The 17,676-nt window shown below is 40.1% G+C and overlaps 3 protein-coding genes across 5 annotated transcripts in view; all 3 read right to left on the bottom strand.

The window, feature by feature from the left end:
• The window catches only part of LOC108933336 (cyclin-dependent kinase 14), a 77,662-nt gene extending 72,068 nt beyond the window's left edge, over nt 1-5,594 (bottom strand). Inside the window, exons 1-2 of the mRNA XM_018750305.2 lie at nt 5,352-5,594; nt 3,974-4,005 (exon numbers count right to left, since the gene is read on the bottom strand). Of these exons, the coding sequence (XP_018605821.1) occupies nt 3,974-4,005; nt 5,352-5,466 (147 nt within the window). The 5' untranslated portion in view covers nt 5,467-5,594. The remainder of the gene's footprint in view (nt 1-3,973; nt 4,006-5,351) is intronic.
• A 629-nt stretch (nt 5,595-6,223) lies between these two features.
• Nucleotides 6,224-11,799, bottom strand: dus3l (dihydrouridine synthase 3-like (S. cerevisiae)). Of its 3 annotated transcripts, none has more exons than XM_029248190.1 (14): nt 11,682-11,799; nt 11,221-11,334; nt 10,820-11,099; nt 9,984-10,652; nt 9,467-9,508; nt 9,225-9,377; nt 8,725-8,841; nt 8,186-8,251; nt 7,854-7,964; nt 7,588-7,684; nt 7,410-7,485; nt 7,130-7,318; nt 6,668-6,796; nt 6,440-6,512 (listed from the first exon to the last, which is right to left on the bottom strand). In XM_029248190.1, the coding sequence occupies exons 2-14, from the start codon at nt 11,328-11,330 to the stop codon at nt 6,440-6,442; spliced, it is 2,112 nt and encodes a 703-aa protein (XP_029104023.1). In that variant the 5' UTR covers nt 11,331-11,334; nt 11,682-11,799. The 3 variants fall into 3 exon arrangements, with proteins under 3 accessions (XP_018605808.2, XP_029104023.1, XP_029104024.1); XM_029248191.1 differs by having other exon boundaries at nt 11,221-11,308; XM_018750292.2 differs by having other exon boundaries at nt 6,224-6,512; nt 11,221-11,799.
• Nucleotides 11,800-13,134: 1,335 nt separating this feature from the next.
• LOC108933331 (zona pellucida sperm-binding protein 1) lies at nt 13,135-17,152 on the bottom strand. The gene is made up of 11 exons (XM_018750298.2): nt 16,030-17,152; nt 15,831-15,949; nt 15,172-15,721; nt 14,970-15,092; nt 14,698-14,870; nt 14,257-14,354; nt 13,941-14,083; nt 13,694-13,871; nt 13,474-13,612; nt 13,333-13,399; nt 13,135-13,251 (listed from the first exon to the last, which is right to left on the bottom strand). Exons 1-11 carry the CDS (start codon nt 16,505-16,507, stop codon nt 13,247-13,249), a joined length of 2,073 nt encoding a protein of 690 aa, XP_018605814.2. The 5' UTR covers nt 16,508-17,152; the 3' UTR covers nt 13,135-13,246.
• Nucleotides 17,153-17,676: the final 524 nt, after the last annotated feature.

Below are 17,676 nucleotides of genomic sequence, written 5' to 3'. Positions count from 1 at the left end.
GTAGAACTGCCCTTACCATATATTTCTGTGAGCTTATGTGGGGGCATGTGTGAATGCTCTGTGATGGGCTGGCACCCCATCCAACACGGAGCTTGTCTCGCAGTCAGTGCTTCCAAGACAGGCTCTGGATCACAGCAACTTTACCTTCAAAGGGCAAGTGCAACTCAATACCAGAATAAAAGCAAAAAAATAATAGATAAAAGTAAGACAAATGATGTGGACAAAATGAGCATGCACATGTACGCTATAAAAAAAATTTTGAATATGTGTGTCTTAAAACTGGATTAAAAGGTGTCCACAACGGTTCTCATATTCTCATTGTTTCGACTCAGGTTTTCTCCAAGTTTAAAATATACAGAAACAATGTTGGATGTCTGGAGAAAAAAAAATAGGTGAAACTTTGGTGGCTCAAGGACATATTTTTCTTTTTACCTTTTTAAAATTAAGGGTTAGTTTTATGAGAATTCAGCTTCCGAGTGGGACAGAAAATTATATTGATTATACAAGAAAAGCCTGAATCGTACTTAAACTTTTGACTGGTACTGTATGTTTCCCTGTACAATAAGACAGTTCTCATGCTAACACATCCATACTGTGACCTCTTGGAAGAGGTACAGGTCAAGCTGAAAAGCTTAACATGGCATAGCATTTACATATTAATATACCAATTATATATAAGCACAAAAAAGCATATAATAATATTTAAAATAATAAATGCAGACATTTTAACCCATTCAGGATTTAACACAATCTGATTTTTCTTTTTAATCCATTTCTGGAAATCCAATATTTGTATATTTAAATCTAACAGATGAAGTCTAAAATATACCAGTCTCAAAGCAGGGTTTACTGAAACATATTTCGACAAGGTATCAGATACATTAAAGCACCCAAGTCACCTCTTTTCAATGTGAGACCTCAAAAGTAGTGTTTAAAAATTCCAGGGAAATCCATTGAGTCCCTTTTGGTTACTGCCTCCACCAAATCACACAATGCCATTCAGCTTCAAAAGCTTCATACTAAGTCATTCATCAAACTCCAGACTGTGAATATAAAACTTGGTAAATGAACAGATATTCGTACACAACTGTGATTCAGCTAAAGTACTGGCAGTTCCGTGTCTCCGTGCCCAGCATGGGATTTTTAGTTAACGAGTTTGTCCAATGTCAGCCACGTCAATAAAGTCTCACACCAAAGTGTTTGGTGGAAGACTTGGGGATATAAAGAGTGATGTCATCTTCCTCCCGCTTTTGTGTCCCGAACGTGCCACAGGTCTGTTCAGAGACCACCCAGCCAGCTAATGGACCATGCAGCTATTCAACCCAATGGGGTGACTTTGTGGAGCATTCCCATGGTTGCTGGGTGGTCTTTCATTCTAGGCGCTATAGTGAGATGGAGAGAAGGGCACCAGGACCAGTGAGGAAAGTACAATCCCTCAGCAACGGTGAGGAAGACACAGCAAGGAACTTCAGGACCAATCTCTGTTATTGAAGGAGGTGTAAGTTGCTCAGCGGAAGACTTGCAGAACTGCTGTTTTCAGCACAAAAAGTTCTACAATAATGTGTCTTTTAAGACTGGATGTCTTTGTCTCAGGTTTTAGGAAGACAGTTTTACTGCAGTAACCACACTTTTGTGTTTATTAAATCACTTTTTATGTTTACTAACCATGTAAGCTGTAAAATCACCATCACAATTATAAAATTCATAATATTATAACAGCACACAGTGGTTTCAACTCCATCAATTAGGTATCAAGTAAACAGTGCAAAGCACCACTCATACACATCAATTTATGGAACTTTCTATTTTCTAAGAATGTTGGTTTTAGAAACTACTTAAACTAAATTTTCAAATAAGCCCGTTTTACTGTTTAATGCTGATTTTTAACATTTTACTTCAGCAACTGAAAAAAAATCAAGACACAGGTTACCACAAATCCGCCCAGACACTAATTTATTTTGATGCCATGGAATGATATAGTAGATCTCACACTTAAAACAATGACACAGGCTGAAAAATTTCACCTTCAATGGCATGCTTCTTGAAAGCACCAATAGTGATAATTTATTCAAGCTAGAAGTCTATTATTGTTTGCCTGTGGTCATCTGAACCAATTTTTTTTTTTTTGCTGCTGGTTCATCAAAAAGATTTCCATTCATCTAGATCAAATATTTTCTCTTCCAAGAATAACAGAAAACTGCTTAGTAGCTCAGATGAAGTTATATTTTAAGCTTTTTTTTTTTTTGCACACCGCATATTGTGTCAGCAGTTAGATTCATACACAGCAAGACTCATTGGGAAATACTTGCAAAATGACAAATGAGAAAAATCTACAAGATATTTAAAGACTGTGATGTTATGGAAAGGAAATGGAAAGAACAATAAAACATGTCTTCACCTAAACGTTTACTGTCATGAATTAAAAGGATTTTTATGACTGAAAACAATGCATACTGAAGCTAACTAAAAGGTTACACAGCTTTGCCATGCAGTTACATCTGTAACACAGAATCAGATATAGTTATCTCGTTTATTTGACAATCTTTCTTCAAGTTTCTCCGGAAAACTGGTTAACTAATAAATAAATAGATGGATGAATAAAGAAATATACTAGATGCTCAGTGAAGCTCTTCATTTTTACACTACTTTTCATTTTTATTTAAGTAAAGCTTGAAAGACCAAGTTCAACAAGTTAAACTAATTTATCCCACCTCACTTCTAAACAGTTTGAAACTATCATGTTTCCCTATACTTTCTATTACTATTGCAAATAATCGGCAGAAAACAAGTATTTGCTAATGGTTTGACTATTACATTGAATACAACCAAAGACTTGAAGAAAGGAGTGTTTGGAATTTGAAATTGAGGGTCTTCATTAAAATGTGAACAAAAAGTAATTTATCTGAAAAAACAGAGAGCCCCACCTTGTGGAGGAGCTAGCAGTTCTTACTCATAAGTTCAGGACATAAAGACACAAAGCATTCCATGCATTTCTTTGTTTTTAAAGAATGACATCAGTCCCTAAGCAGGGTTTAAAATTTGTTCATGATGTTAAGACAAAAACAGAAATATGTTCACGCAATACCCAAACTGTCTTGCACGAATGGTTAAAAACCCTGTTGGTTTCAACACAACTGCTATTCTGCTATCTGATAGACATCTGTTGAAGTCATGTGGGGAAAAAAAAAAAAGAAACAGATTACAATAAATGTGTTCTAACACATTTATTAATCTAACAAAGACCTAACAAATGATAAATCCAGTAATTTTTTCTATTATATGTAAATGAACACTTTATACATGCCCTTGATAACATAACAGTTTTCATTCCGCTTCAGTACTCAATGTAGCCTACAAGAAATCAGCAGGAGCAGGTATAGAGCACAAGGCAGGGCCACAAAGTGCACTGGGATTCAAACCAAAATAGTGCAGCTAGTGTAGGCAACGACACTGTACACTGCTCTATTACACCAACCGCAACCGTAAACACATACAACAACCATTTTACACATTTCCAAACAGTGCTTCAAAAATGCAGAAAAGAATCAGTCCATGATGGACTGGCATCCCGTTCAGGGTGTGTCCTGCCTTGCCCATTATGTTTTTTGGGATAGGCTCCAGACCACCTTGGCTTTGCTTCGGACAAGCAGTTACTAATGATGGATAGATTGTGTGATTTATTAAAATATTAAATATTATTAAAATATCTCACACATCGATGTACGGCAGATGCCAAGGTTTTACTTTTTTCTGACAATCTTTTTTAAATCAGAGAACTGCCTCATAAACATTATGTGATATTAAAAAATAATAACCGTGCATAAAAATCATGATGTTTTAAACTGATGGAGAAACTTTAATTTGAATACGGCTAGAATATACTGAAGACTCATCTCTCCTCTTTTGAGCATTTCATGTGGCTTTGGTCAATAACACATAACTTCGTACCCACTGGAAATATTGGCTTACTAACCTCATCAAATCCAAAGTCGTCCCTTTTGGGAGCTGCGAAGAGAGACGAAAATCAGGTGAAGACATTTAACACCATACTGCAGCTCAAGAGGTACACAAACATACAGCACATTTACATTTATTCACTTAGCAGACACTTTACCAGCCCACACACCTTATTCACCAAGGTAACTTACACTGCTAGATACACTACTTACACTGGGTCACTCATCCATACATCAGTGGAGCACACTCACTCTGTCACTCACACACTATGGGGGGACCTGTGCAACAATATCTGTAGTAAAGACATGCAAATACCACTTTTCCACATAAAAAAGTACAGATTAATATGTAAAAGTTAAACAAATGATAATATAATTGGAAAGAGTCAAATGAGAAGGGTTTGGTCAAACGAACCAAGACTGACGGGACACAGTCAGGATAATAATCATGGTTTATCCGGCCATCCTGATAGATAGATAGATAGATAGAATTAACCCCAAAAGAAAACGGTAGCAGCTTTCCAGTAACTGAGGTACATCATGATCATCATCAATCCTACAACAACTACGTGACACGAATTAATAACTGTTCAGAAGATTTCCGAAACTCCGCCACACAGGCCGGTTGTTTGTCACGGACGAAATGAAGAACACATCTGAGATGTGAAAGTATTGTTTTTGTGAAGTGAGAACAAAACACTGTAAAAACTGAATTGGGAGCTGATGATGATGGTGAGCAGCCCGCGCACGAAAGGAACAGAACGGCAGTCGGTCAGTGAATCTCCTCGGCTACTTTTTTACACTTTTCGGTGTGCCACCTGCGACACTGTGGGAATTAATGAAACACTTAACAGTTGCTTTACTATTATAGTATTACTATAATAATAATAATAATAATAATAATAATAATAGTAGGGGGGCGTGGTGGCGCAGTGGGTTGGACCGGGTCCTGCTCTCCGGCGGGTCTGAGGTTCGAGTCCCACTGGTGCCTTGCGGTGGACTGGCGTCCTGTCCTGGGTGTGTCCCCTCTCCCTCCAGCCTTGCGCCCTGAGTTGCCGGGTTAGGCTCCGGTTTCCCGCGACCCGTATGGGACAGGGGTTCAGAAAGTGAGTGAGTAATACTATTACGATAATAAATAATAATAATAATAATAATAATAATAATAATAAATGTTCGCGACAGCAGAGTACTGTGGTGTGTACAGCATGCAAGGTATTCCGAGTGAATCAAACCAGGCAGGCTTGCAAAAAGGTAGCCTGGCAGAGAGTGGGACTCGAGCCCACAGCCTCGGGGCTATGACCGAGTGAAGTGAGCGAGGAGGACTGGAAGTCGCTGCGAACAACGGATAATGATACAGAGAGTGACACATGATAATGACACATAATGATTACTTACCGACCCGACGGAAACTCTCCGACAGAGTCCTGCGCAACTGTGTCATTTTGCCCGCTTTGTGGGAAGAGCGCGCCGCTGCGGGCATAAGGTCGCACATCGCGGAATACCTGATCATTTGTGTTAAGTCCGAGCGCAGGACCCCAGCTGCAGACTTGCCGACTCTCCTCTACTTATCTTATGTTTCGCTACAATTAAGTTATTCAAGTCTATTTTGTTTCGAAATACCAATGGAAATATTTTTGCTAAGTTTCTCTTGCACAGCACTGACTGAAACTTTTAATAAAAGTAATTTCTTGAAGCGGTTTATAATTCCTAAACGCTGTTATCAATTATACGGTTGTCAGTCGTTGTAAATTAAAGAAAATGCGTGTCTCTTGAACGGTAAAATAGCGGTTTGTTGAATATCTTCCTCCTTTTCGACACCGGTGCTGTTATCATTTTGGGGAACATATTTTCACCCCGCTAAAAAGGAAAAAGTAGTTCTCCTCTTACAAAACCCGCCCTGCTAATATTCCCATTGGACACAAAGGCACTCATACCGTCTGCTGATTGGTTGAGTCCAATTGTCAATCGAACAGTTTGACTCCGGTCCGGCAGTTTTTGGGACATACGGTAATATCATTAAGTTACTTAAGCACAGGAAACAGCTGATTCACTTGTGTATTAGACTCATGTTGTGGACTTACTCTTCTACATCTGTACATTCTCGGGTTCCTACAATATTTTCCTTTTGACTCTCAGGAAATATTGAATATTTAAAGGATTTTATGACTGGTATTTTTTTTCAACGTGGGTGTATGAGTATAGACCAACAAAATTATACGCGTATGTCGTTGTATAGATAGGTGGTTTAATAAAATCGTTCATTTGAAAGTGTACAATTTTTAGCAATCTTCAGGTATCATCAGACAATAAACCATTTTTTTATTTTGGCTAATTCAATACTACATGATTTTTTTTTTTTTTTTAAAATCATGATTATGACTTAAGAACATATGTCCTACATCACAATAAAAACTTTTTTCTATAAATTAGCGTATATGTATGTATTCATCAAACACAGAACAACACTGCCATCTTTAGACAAGTTATTTGTAAGCATTGGCTTTATGTTTAGGCAGAAAACTGAAATTTTGTGGTACTGGTCCAAGCAACATTTCACTGCAGAAAGAAAAAAAAGTTACGTTAACCCTTATTCATTAAAGCACATGCGTCAGAAAAGACATACAAAGTACACATTTACATTTTTATGCATGCAAAAAGTACACCCCTCATGCAAAGTCAGAATTCAAAACTCAAACATCTAAGGGGCTTACCTGATCTTTATCCAGTCTCCCACATGCTGGCTGGCCATCAGGGTCTCCAGGTAGTCCCTGCCCATATAGTAAGGAGGCCGTTCGTTGATCTTCTGCGGCACGTGCTCAAGCAGTCCCACTGGAATATACCTAAAAATATAATAAGGTCACTCTTGTAATTAAATGTAATTAAAAATTATAATAAAAATACATTACTGTGACAACATCATCTAAGAAGTCTCTCAAAAATTAAATTAAAAAAATGCTCTATCAGCTGGTTTTCTTCATATGATCTCAGCTGTACGTCACTTTGGAGAAAAACCTCTGCCAAACACAACATAGCAGCACTAGAGGCAGTCAAGGTTATGGCCAATATGGCATCAAAAATGTAAGAAAATATTTATGAATGTGCTGATTAAAGCAAGATCAAAAAGGGTTTTATTTCTGGAAGAAGTGAGGTTACTTCCTATATGCCCTCTCTACCTGCACAAGAAGGAGAGCCACTCCAGGAGAAAGCTCCTGGTCTTCTCCAGGCCCTGTGTGTCTGAACCCCAGTGTTCTAGCCCGAATCGCGTGAAGTCCTTCAAGATGTCCATTCGCTCATTTGAGGAAATATCCCAGTGCCTTTGCTCCTTTATCTCCGTGAAAATCCACGGTTTGATCAGAGCACCCCTGGAAAACAGAAAAAAAAAGCTATTTACTTCAGTTATTCCAGCACAGCTTGCCAAACATGAAGAGGCACATCGCCATCAGTTCACATTACCTTCCCAGCATGATTCCAGACACACCGGTTTCTCTGGCTTTTATCGCATCCTCGTATGACAGAATATCCCCGTTGCCTGTAGGGATGCAAGGCCTTGTTTTCACATCTGATGGCTCACAGCTAGTTCTGTTATGCATACCAACATGAACACGCTAGCTATTATGAAGATTTTGTTTACCAAAGAGAGGGATCGGGCTAGCCAGTTTAGAGCAGTTGTCAATGTACTCCCAGTCAGCCAGCTTTGTATAGCGCTGCTCCCGAGACCTCCCATGCAGCTTGAAAAAGAAAGAATATTTATTTTTTAGCCCTGTTATGGACCAGCATCCTGTCCACGGTGTATCTTGTCTTGACCTTATAGATCCTTTACCCTCTACTAAACAATTATGAATTAATGAATTTGTTTTTAACCCCACCCTCTGAATCAGTTAACATTACAGAACTTACCGTAATCATGGAGACTCCCCAGTTTTTCATTTCTGGGATGAGTTTGTGCGCTATGTTGACCTTATCCTGAACACCGGTCCGAATTTTAACCGTTAAAGGGACATCAAGGACCTAAGAACAGAAATGGACCGAAAGCGACAGATGTGTAGTTGTAGCCTGCTTGTCAACTGCACTGCAGAGATTGCAGCATATGAAAACAGTGATACAGCAATAATCTGACTGGGCAGAACATTGGAAATGTATCTGTATTAGCACGCCTCATAATGATTCAAGATTACTGCTTAATTACTTTCCAAGTATACATGTACAGTCAATTGAAAATAATGACTTACTGAGTTCATTCCTCTGACAATTTGTTCAAATTTATGAGTGCGTGTCATCAGTCCACAACCACCTCCCTAAAAGAAGAATGGATTTCCAAAAGTTAACCTATTTACATTTATTTACTTAGACACTTTTATCCAAAGCGATTTCCAATGAACTCCATGAAGTGTTATCAGCCCACACACCTTATTCATCAAGGTGACTTACACTGCTAGATACACTACTTACAATGGGTCACTCATCCATACACCAGTGGAACACACTCTCTCTGTCACTCACACACTTTGGGGAAACTTGAACAGCATGTCTTTCGACTACGGGAGGAAACCGGAGCACCCGGAGGAAACCCACACAGACACAGGGAGAACATGCAAACTCCACACAGACCGACTGGGGATTGAACCCATGTCCTCTCGCACCACCCAGGCACTGTGAGACAGAAGCGCTACTCGCTGTGCCACCGTGCCACCAGCTATTTTGATAATTATGCTCCAAATGGATGCTCTACTCTGTACAGTTTCAGATATCCTGAAAGATGTTATTTTACCTTTTTGTACACAAGGTCAATGGGACAGCCTGAATTGATATCAACAAAGTCCACTTCAATGTTGTGGTTGAGTAGCTCTGCGCACTTGGTCATGGTGTCAGGAAAGCAGCCCTCAAGCTGAAAATGAATGGAGTTGTTTTCACAAACCCAATAGAGTGTAACTGTTCTTCCGCTTCAAACTAATATCACAGCACAAAGATATGCTGTTTTAGCTAAAATACTAGAACTAAAAACATCTTTATCTGTAGATTTCAGAATGCATAAACCTTCTTGCCCAGTTTATTCATCACAGCACAAAGCAGTCACCTTTATCTTCATGAAATTATGCGCAACTGTGTTTTTCAACAATATGGGCACCATGATAATTACAGCTACAATGACTATGTATTTGAGAAGGCATATCTGATTGACATGGATGGATGGCATAGAGTTCTAAGGAGTCCCCACCTCAGCAGTCAAACTGCACACCCCAGCTCAAAGTGCCTGATGACTTCTCTGACCTGTACACCAAAGAGATCCTCGCTCTCGTGCCTTTTGAGCAAGGCCCACTCAGACGACTGGCCCTGCAGCAAATTGGTGCACATGGCCATCTCCCCGCAGGTGATGTCCGCACCAAAGCGCTTGCATATGCGACGAAATGGAAGGTTCCCACACTGTAAGAGACAAAGACATACAGGTATGAAGCTTTGAAGAAAGGTCATTGACAAACAACAGTATTTGAGTGAAATGAAACTGTGCTTACAGTTGTCAGGGGAGCAAGGTACATCTTATCCCGAAAATCCACCTAAAAGGAAATTGTGGTGGTTAGATTTGTCTCTCTAACACACATTTCCTAGTCCTCTGAAAAAGATTTTTGGGGGAAAAAAAATTTTTAAATTACTGTTCATCATCTCCAGTTGCAGTTTAAGACATGTAAATTAATTTATAAGACAACACACAAAAACTTAGAATAGATTGTCTAATTATGGAGCAATTTATGTCCATTAGAAAGAAAAGACAGCAGGCATGTGGTCCTTCTCCAGTTCCTGTCAGCTCTGTCTCCTTTACATGTCAAGAAAAACTGCAGGAAAACTAAACTCCAACTGAAATGCGACAACATTCACTGGCTATGAACACGACCTAAGACAGCCGGGATATGTATGAAACAGCCAAGGGACCGGCGGCTCGAGGCAAGAGGCTGGCCTTCGCTCTGCACCCAGGACTGGACTGCAGACAGCGATCACAAGCATCAGCAATTTGGTCTTAACCTTTAAACTTACCTGTTTCTTTTCAGAAGGGCGAAGTTTTATGAGATCAGCATCAGTCAAAGCGCCAACGGTCTTTATAGGAGACGGCTTCTGGGTGTCCTGTGTTTTCTCACTGGAATTCAAGCCTGTAGGTTCAACATGAGGAGTCCTCTTCTCACAGTCTCCCGCACTTCCACTCAGCTCTTCTGCGCTTGTCTGTTTCTCTGCAACAGACTCAGCCTTCAAACCATCTACTGTAGCAGCGTCCTCAGCAGTGCAGTTTTGTCCATCCTGTCCAGCTGTAGAAGCATCCCCATTAGAGCACTGCAGTGCCTGGCACTCAGCAGCCTTCTTTTTCGAAGCTCCCTGACTTGCCGTTTTGTTAATGGTCTTCAGGTAAGCCTCCGAAGCCTTAAAGCTCACCTGCTTCTTGCGCAGGCGCCGCTGCAAGTCTTTGTCCAGGGCATTTTTTACCATCAGCCTGCCCTCATGCTTCTTCAGCAGCTCCTCATTCACCAAGTTCTTGAAGCCCTCGCCGGTGTGAGCTTTAGCAAACCTGCACGTTACGCTATACTGGCACCTTCCAAAAGTGTCAAAGAGGTGACAGCGCTCCCCAATGTCTTCAGGCTTCACTGACATGTACTCTGCTATGTCATGGAAGAATTTGCATTTATCTCCATAAAAACACTTATCTGCGCGCTCCTGAGTGTATGAAAAACACATACATTTTAGGATTTATGCTTATTATTATGACGAGATCTTAGCATTTCTGAAATGTACAGGAAAATAAACGTGACACTAGTCTATATGCAGAAAATATAGTACACATACGTACAATTTCTAGTTCATTCAATGTCTGTGATACGTACCTGAACTACTGAGGGGCACAGCCTTATGTCATAATTATGAGGTTTCCGGTGTGGTCTGCACTTAAACTGCCCTCTGGCTTTCTTTCCATCTTCTTTCTCTTTCCTGTCCTCCGTCTGCTCCTCCAGTTTTATCTTCTTTCCCGGAGGCTCGACAGCATCTTCCTCCTGAGTTTTTCGATCCCCCTGTGCAGACTGGCCATTGCCACCACACCTCTGGACTCCCTCTTTCTGCCACGCTGAGTCTATGGACTCGTGGAATTTCTCTTTAGTTGTGACATACCTGCAAGCAAAAAAGGACAAAGCTAGACAGGACAAGGCTGCATGCTAACACAAGAACATAGAAAGTGAAAAACAGTTTTTTTTAAATAAAAGAAAAAAAAAAAACATACAGCTTTACTTACTGTTGCTTGATGGCAGCCGAGCCTTTGTCCCAACTGCTGACCTCTAGGCTTTTAACTGGCTCATTGTTGGCCGTTTCCTCCATTGATCCTTTTGTTGCAGAAAATGACATCCTCCTATTCAGCAGGCCACGTTACTACTAGCTGAATACTACACCAGTCTGTCTATTGAGGAAAGAGCTGACTAGCTGAAGTTCTAGTCTTATAAAGTCTTCTCAGCAAATAATCTATAATAATGGCTGATTGGGGGGGAAATCCTTGACATTAGCAAACATTTAAGATCATATATTATATAAAATAAATACAAGCTTAAACTGAAATTATTAATTATACGATCATAATCATGAAAGAAAACATCCACTTCTGGGAGATCATTTTGCTCAGTTCAGAAGCAGGCAGTAAGTTTTGAAGCAGGCAGTTTAAAAGCCTAGTGATCTTGCACAGTTGGACACAAGAGTACGAACCTGGCAAGGAGTTCGACTCTGTTCTTCCTTAGCAGAAAATGTAAGCTAATGCTGTCCGGCCGCTACTCGCTCAGCTCGCGCAGCACACTTCTCAACTACTTCTCATGAGCGCGTGGGATGTTGGTGTAACTGCATTACTGTTCCGGCCCGCATCGTACGATAGCCCTGTGGTTCCTACTTGAAAAATAAAATACGAAGTCTGTTATTATAGACAATTAGATTCGGAAAAGGTAATATCTGAATTAAAACAATGAATGATGTAAGATGCACATTTCACAGTTATGTGATTGGCGCTGGCAACTTCCCAAAACATACTAGCGATAGTTAAAACTTAATCCTGTAGCGATTTTATTCGATCCTCTCGGAATTAATTGTAATCGCGTCCCTTTCGCTTTGCATTATTATACCCTTCTCCTCTGCAGGGTGGAAGGGGCGGGAAAAAAAAAAAAAAAAAAAAAAAAAAAAGTTCCTCCATGGGGAAAAATGTCCCTCCAATTTAAATGAAATACACCAAGGAAGAGGATATTTTAGTCATACCCTTTTTTTGAAAAAAAGGTTTTTTTTTTTTTTAAAAAAAAGTTTACCAAACACTTTTTATAGTGAACTATTTGAACTCTACGTGTGGAGCTTTACTTTGAGAAAACCCAACTGTTAAGAGCAAAGCAGAACATTCTGAAGTCTCCTTTTAACTCATGTTTTTAATATATTTAGGTTGTGCAAGTTAAATTGTTTCTCAAAGTCAGACTACTTCAGATGGATCAATGCTTTGAGATTAACAAACTAGCTTGTTACCTGAATGAAGTACCCAGTTAAAGCTCTTTTCTCAACTGTAGGCCTACTGAAATGCAAATAAGTTAAACCATTTGTAAGATCACAACATCTACAGGTCATTCTTACATTTTCCTTCACACTAGCACAGCACCATTACAACCTCATTTCAGAAGGTAGCTAGCTGGTTCTACCATAGGTCACGCTACTGCAATATTTTACCAAAAGAACATCATTGCATATACGCATAGTAGTCTTACGTTTCAGACATCAGCTACATTCCCCTAAAGATTCATTTCACAAGTAATTGGCCACACTCAACTGTTACAAGCCTGCCTGTCAAAACTTGACTTCACAACCATGGCAGTAAAGTTAAGGAGATGTTTGATACCTGTACACTGTTTGGCTTTCACCATACATGTTTTCACCTATCAGCATCTTAAGTGTGAACATTGTGTACCTCTAGTCATACACATTAAATGGAATAATTTCACATTCAAAATTCATTTATCTGCTCCTACACATTGGTGAAACCAGTTCACTTGCAGTTAACTCCATAGCATCTACACAGAGTTTAAAAGTGGACACAATTTTAAGCACAGGATCTATAGTAAAACCTCCATTCAGCAAGTTGAACAGCATCAACCATGAAACTGATGGAAGACAAACTGCCTCCAGATGGTAGGTAAAGAATTTATTTGCATTTTAATTACAAAACATGATCCATTAATCATAAGCCTTCTCCAAGTGTTTTTATTGGAGGCTGATATTCTGGCTGATCCAATGAATGCTGAGGCCTAGCCTGAAAGACCAAAGGAAAAAGTTACTCCATTATATATGATGCAGGATACCAAATACCCATTAAAAGATCTAAAATCATTACCAAAGCAGCCTTCTATACATTGCTTCTCAGAAGGTAGACAGACTTCTGTGGAACACATGAAATAGATCTGGGAGGGACAAGAAAAACAAAATTAGTCAACTCAGATATTTATTCAAGTATCCATCTTGGAGAAGTTCTTACCTCTTCATCAAGGTACTTTTTAGACTTCAGCTCCATGAACTGAAATGCTTTTATCTCAAAGCGGCGCTTATGTTTGGTTTGAGGCAAGCCCTTGACATGAAGGATGGAGGTAGGCACACCATCCAGTGGATTAGGGCATCTGCAGTAAAGAGTTAATTGGCCCAGGGGTAGTCACTCAAATGATATCCACATATGTAGCTTAATAACTTTAGGCTCTTACCCTTCATATAAGAGAACCAGGGCGTTCTTTGCCGAGCGGGGATAGGCTAAACAATAGTTCACCAGTAGTACTGCAGAACGATTTTGGGCCATTAGGCGCAGCTCTAAAAACACAGACTTGCCAAGCAGGAGCTTGAGGGGCCGATGGTAATGAGGGTAGAACTTTGTGTATGTCCTGTCTGAAGATGACCACATGTTATGGCAATAGTTTTATAACATCAAGAAATTATGCTAGGAAATGCACACACCTGTAGCAATCCTAAGCTGTACTCCAAACAATCCTCCAGATACCACAGATGGTGGCAAGCTAGGGCTCATGACCATGTATCCAACACTGACCAAGGTAGCCTCTCCAAGACTACTTTTTGGGTACCGACATTCCACAAGTAACCTGTGTAAAGAAATTGAACGAACAAGGGCTGATGAGTCACAGGTTTTACACAGTAAGGCAAATTATGTCTTCACCTCATGTGCCTCAGAAAGGCAGTTTTACATGTTTTTTTGGTCACATCTCAAATGTTTTTATATGAGCAGTACTGGCATTACTAACCAGGAGATGCTGACCTGAGGGGACTGTCCCGGCTGATGACACCATATTTCAGATTGTAAACTCTTACAGAAGTCTGCACTTCGGCCAGGTACACTACAGTCTGTCCAACTTCCTGGGGGCACAAGAAGTCTCATCTTGTATTCATAGGTAAACATTCCATGCATCAAATTGAAATACAAAAGAGCACAACATGAATTTCAGGATAGTGAAAGCAACAAATTTAATTCCCTGCACATCCAAAGCACAATTTAAGGTGCAATAAAAATCAGACATTTTATGCACTTACAAATAAAGTGAAATCGTTACAGCTTAGCTTATTTGTGGCAAACTCAAGTCAGTCAAGCCTAAATGTAGTAAAAAAATACTCAATTACATCCAAGTCAGACTATTGACTTTCTCTTTGATGAAAATTAGATGTCTATTGAGGTCTGCTGCCTAATATTTTGTGTACTCACAAAAGTATGAGTTCCACAGTCAGTTACTGAAAACATGAAGATGGCAAAGTCATTTGATTTTATTACTGGAGTGCAGCTGCCTTTTCCAGCTACAATCAAGCTGGTGGGATCCACAGGAAACGAAGAGTCATTATAATAAACAGCAAAGACAAATTTTTTGTCTGCTGTGCATTCTAAATAGAAAGATTGAGATTCAATTAGAATGTTAAGCTTTGACAAGATTTAGAAATGAATGCAAAAATAAAACAAACTACCACAGTGGTTAATCTTACCATCCATGGGGTAGAAGCAAGCTGAGGTCTGAGGTTCTACACAGCAACCTCTAGCTAAGCAAAGAGATGCTGATATTTTTGGAGGACCACACTGTACCTGTTGACTTTGCAAGATATTGCAACCTGCACAGGAATTTTTAAAGAAACTTTAGAATCACTAAGATTCAATGCAGATACAATAGTGCACAGCATATATACTTACCTTCTCGCATAAAATTTGGATTTGAGCTGGTTAACTGCATGCTGGAATATGTCCGTTCACCTCTGCTACGGGACCTTGGCTTTGCACTTTTCACAGTGGCTCTAGGAGGGCTGCGGGTACCAGATACAGGTGGGCCACCCTTAACACGGGAGCCACGAGTGCCAGAGCCAAAGGAGCTACGCCTGTTGGAGCCAGGAGGTCCACCTTTAACTGGGGAGCTATGAGTGCTGGTACAGAGATTTCCCTTTTTAACATTGGAGCTGGAAGAGGGCTGGAAACTAGAACAAGGATTTCTACCAATGAAGGACCTAGAGTGTTGGGAGGTACCAGAACTTTGATATACACTTTTATTATGGGCTTGGGCAGCCCCATCCTTTGAAGCCAAAGGGAAAATCCTTCTGGTACCCCCTGAAGCAGCTTCATCTCTTTGGGTATTCCCATGAATTAATCGATCGCTGGAGCGTGGAGAAGAACTTTTTGGACAAGACAAAGTGACAGCACCCTTTTCTTCATCTATTTGATAAGTCACACTGACAGTGTAACTGCCATCCTGCAAAACATTTTCAGCCACATTAACACAGATGACTCATTGGTACAATCAAATTAATTGAACAGTATACCAAAGTACAGAGAATATGAGCAAGACAAAGAAAGCCTACCTTGACTGTAACATGGCAACCTTGAGAAGGGATGGTTAACATGTTATGAGCTACACCTTTCCTAATAATATAGCCACAGGACTCAGGGGCCTTCAGCACTGGAATGAATCCTTTTGATCCTGATACATAACACACATTAAACCAGCTCCAAGAAAGAAAGACAATACTCAAAAGAGCCTGACATACAACAGTTGCTTACCCAGGATACCAATTTTCTCTATTGGCCCAGCAGGCAAAGTTACTTTCATTTGCTTTTCACTGCACAGGACTGTTAAGGGCTCAGGTGGGTCTTTTTGTTCAGGAAAAGGAAGCATTCCCAAACCTCTCACAGGCTGTACAACACGTTCAAACTCTATATCAGCTTCAGTGTCTGAGAAGTAGTCATCACTAGGAACATCATAGTGATCCAACTGCTCTGTAGATGACTTTCTGTAATTCCCAAAATCGATATTATACGAAGGATAAAATAAGGCTTTATCAAGATCCTCAGGCAGCTCATGATGGAAGAGGCTATGTATTTTACCGTAGTCATATCTGCCATCAAGCAACCCCGTTACATTCAATTTCGCGCAAGCCCAACTTAAGATAAAACACACAACAGCGGACTTCGTAATGAAACCCATGAGGCCGGCCACTAACCACTGTTTTCTACTAAACACAAAGATGCGAAAACCCATTACACGCCCACCCTCAAGAATATATGTTGTCCGTTCGGCACGTGACGACCAGCCACCGCAGGCAACACATCACGACATTCTCACGTGGACACCCCATGGGTTTCAATAACTCATTAGACTTAATCGAGGCATGCCACTTTTTTTTTCGCAAAGAAATGACACTACCATGGCTTTAGGTGGTATGAAGATTTTTAATTTTTCCTTACGTGAACAGAACACGCAATTTACGTGTATGAGTTTAGTAAACCATTTTCGTCGAGGCGATGATCATGATGTAGAACTCGGGAGGAAACAAAAAGGGAACTCAAGAACAGAATGACTGAGTCAAGTGACACTGGCTGCCTGCAAACGGTGGGAATACAGCCCTATTCGTTGGAGCACTGCGCGTGTGAAATACTATAGTTCAGCGCACTTTCGCATACATGGCCATGATTCAGTGCGGAAGCAGGAAGAGCAGGTGGTGTTCTGTGCAAAGTTACCACGTTGGGATAAAAGTTCCTTCGAAATTCCATTCCTGCAGTACCTTTGATTGAGGTACTTGGCCCAAATTTCATACAGTAAAAGATACCCAGCTGTATAAATGGGTTATTTGTGGTTTTCTATTCTAAAATGATTCACAAACGACGTGTCAGTTAATAAATAAATGTTCATGAATTACGCTCGCGTACACGGGGAGGTCCCCACAGCAGCGTTTCATTTATGACCCCTGGGCCAAGGAAGATACTTAATAATAATAATAATAATAATAATAATAACAACAACAACTTGAAAAATTATCTTGGAACAGGCAGAGACACACTTTTACAGTTCAGTCTCTTCTAACACTAAACAAGTAAAAATGCAATTTGAGACGTTATTTACGCATACATAGTATCTTAACAGCATGCAGCTCTACGGCAGATGAAAATTTTATTTTAAATAAAAATAAAAAGCCGATAAAGTGTCAGCAGCCGGAACCTCTTCACAGTCACGCGCACACTGCTGGGTCCCTTGAGAGTGGACCTCACGACTAGAGTTGCCAGGTTGGCGTGAAAGGATGCATGGATAGAACAGAGATTTAGGGATACTGTAAAACTGGATAACAATTATCTCCTAGTAAGTGAGGAAACGGAAGAAAAGTTGAAATATGATAATCTAGTAGAAGCTGAATTGACTTCTAATGCATGCAG

The sequence above is a fragment of the Scleropages formosus genome, chromosome 23 (assembly GCF_900964775.1).
Source record: "Scleropages formosus chromosome 23, fSclFor1.1, whole genome shotgun sequence".
Lineage (NCBI taxonomy): Eukaryota > Metazoa > Chordata > Actinopteri > Osteoglossiformes > Osteoglossidae > Scleropages > Scleropages formosus.
The sequence above is the reverse complement of the archived record's forward strand: the minus strand, read 5'-3'. Positions and strand labels throughout refer to the sequence as shown.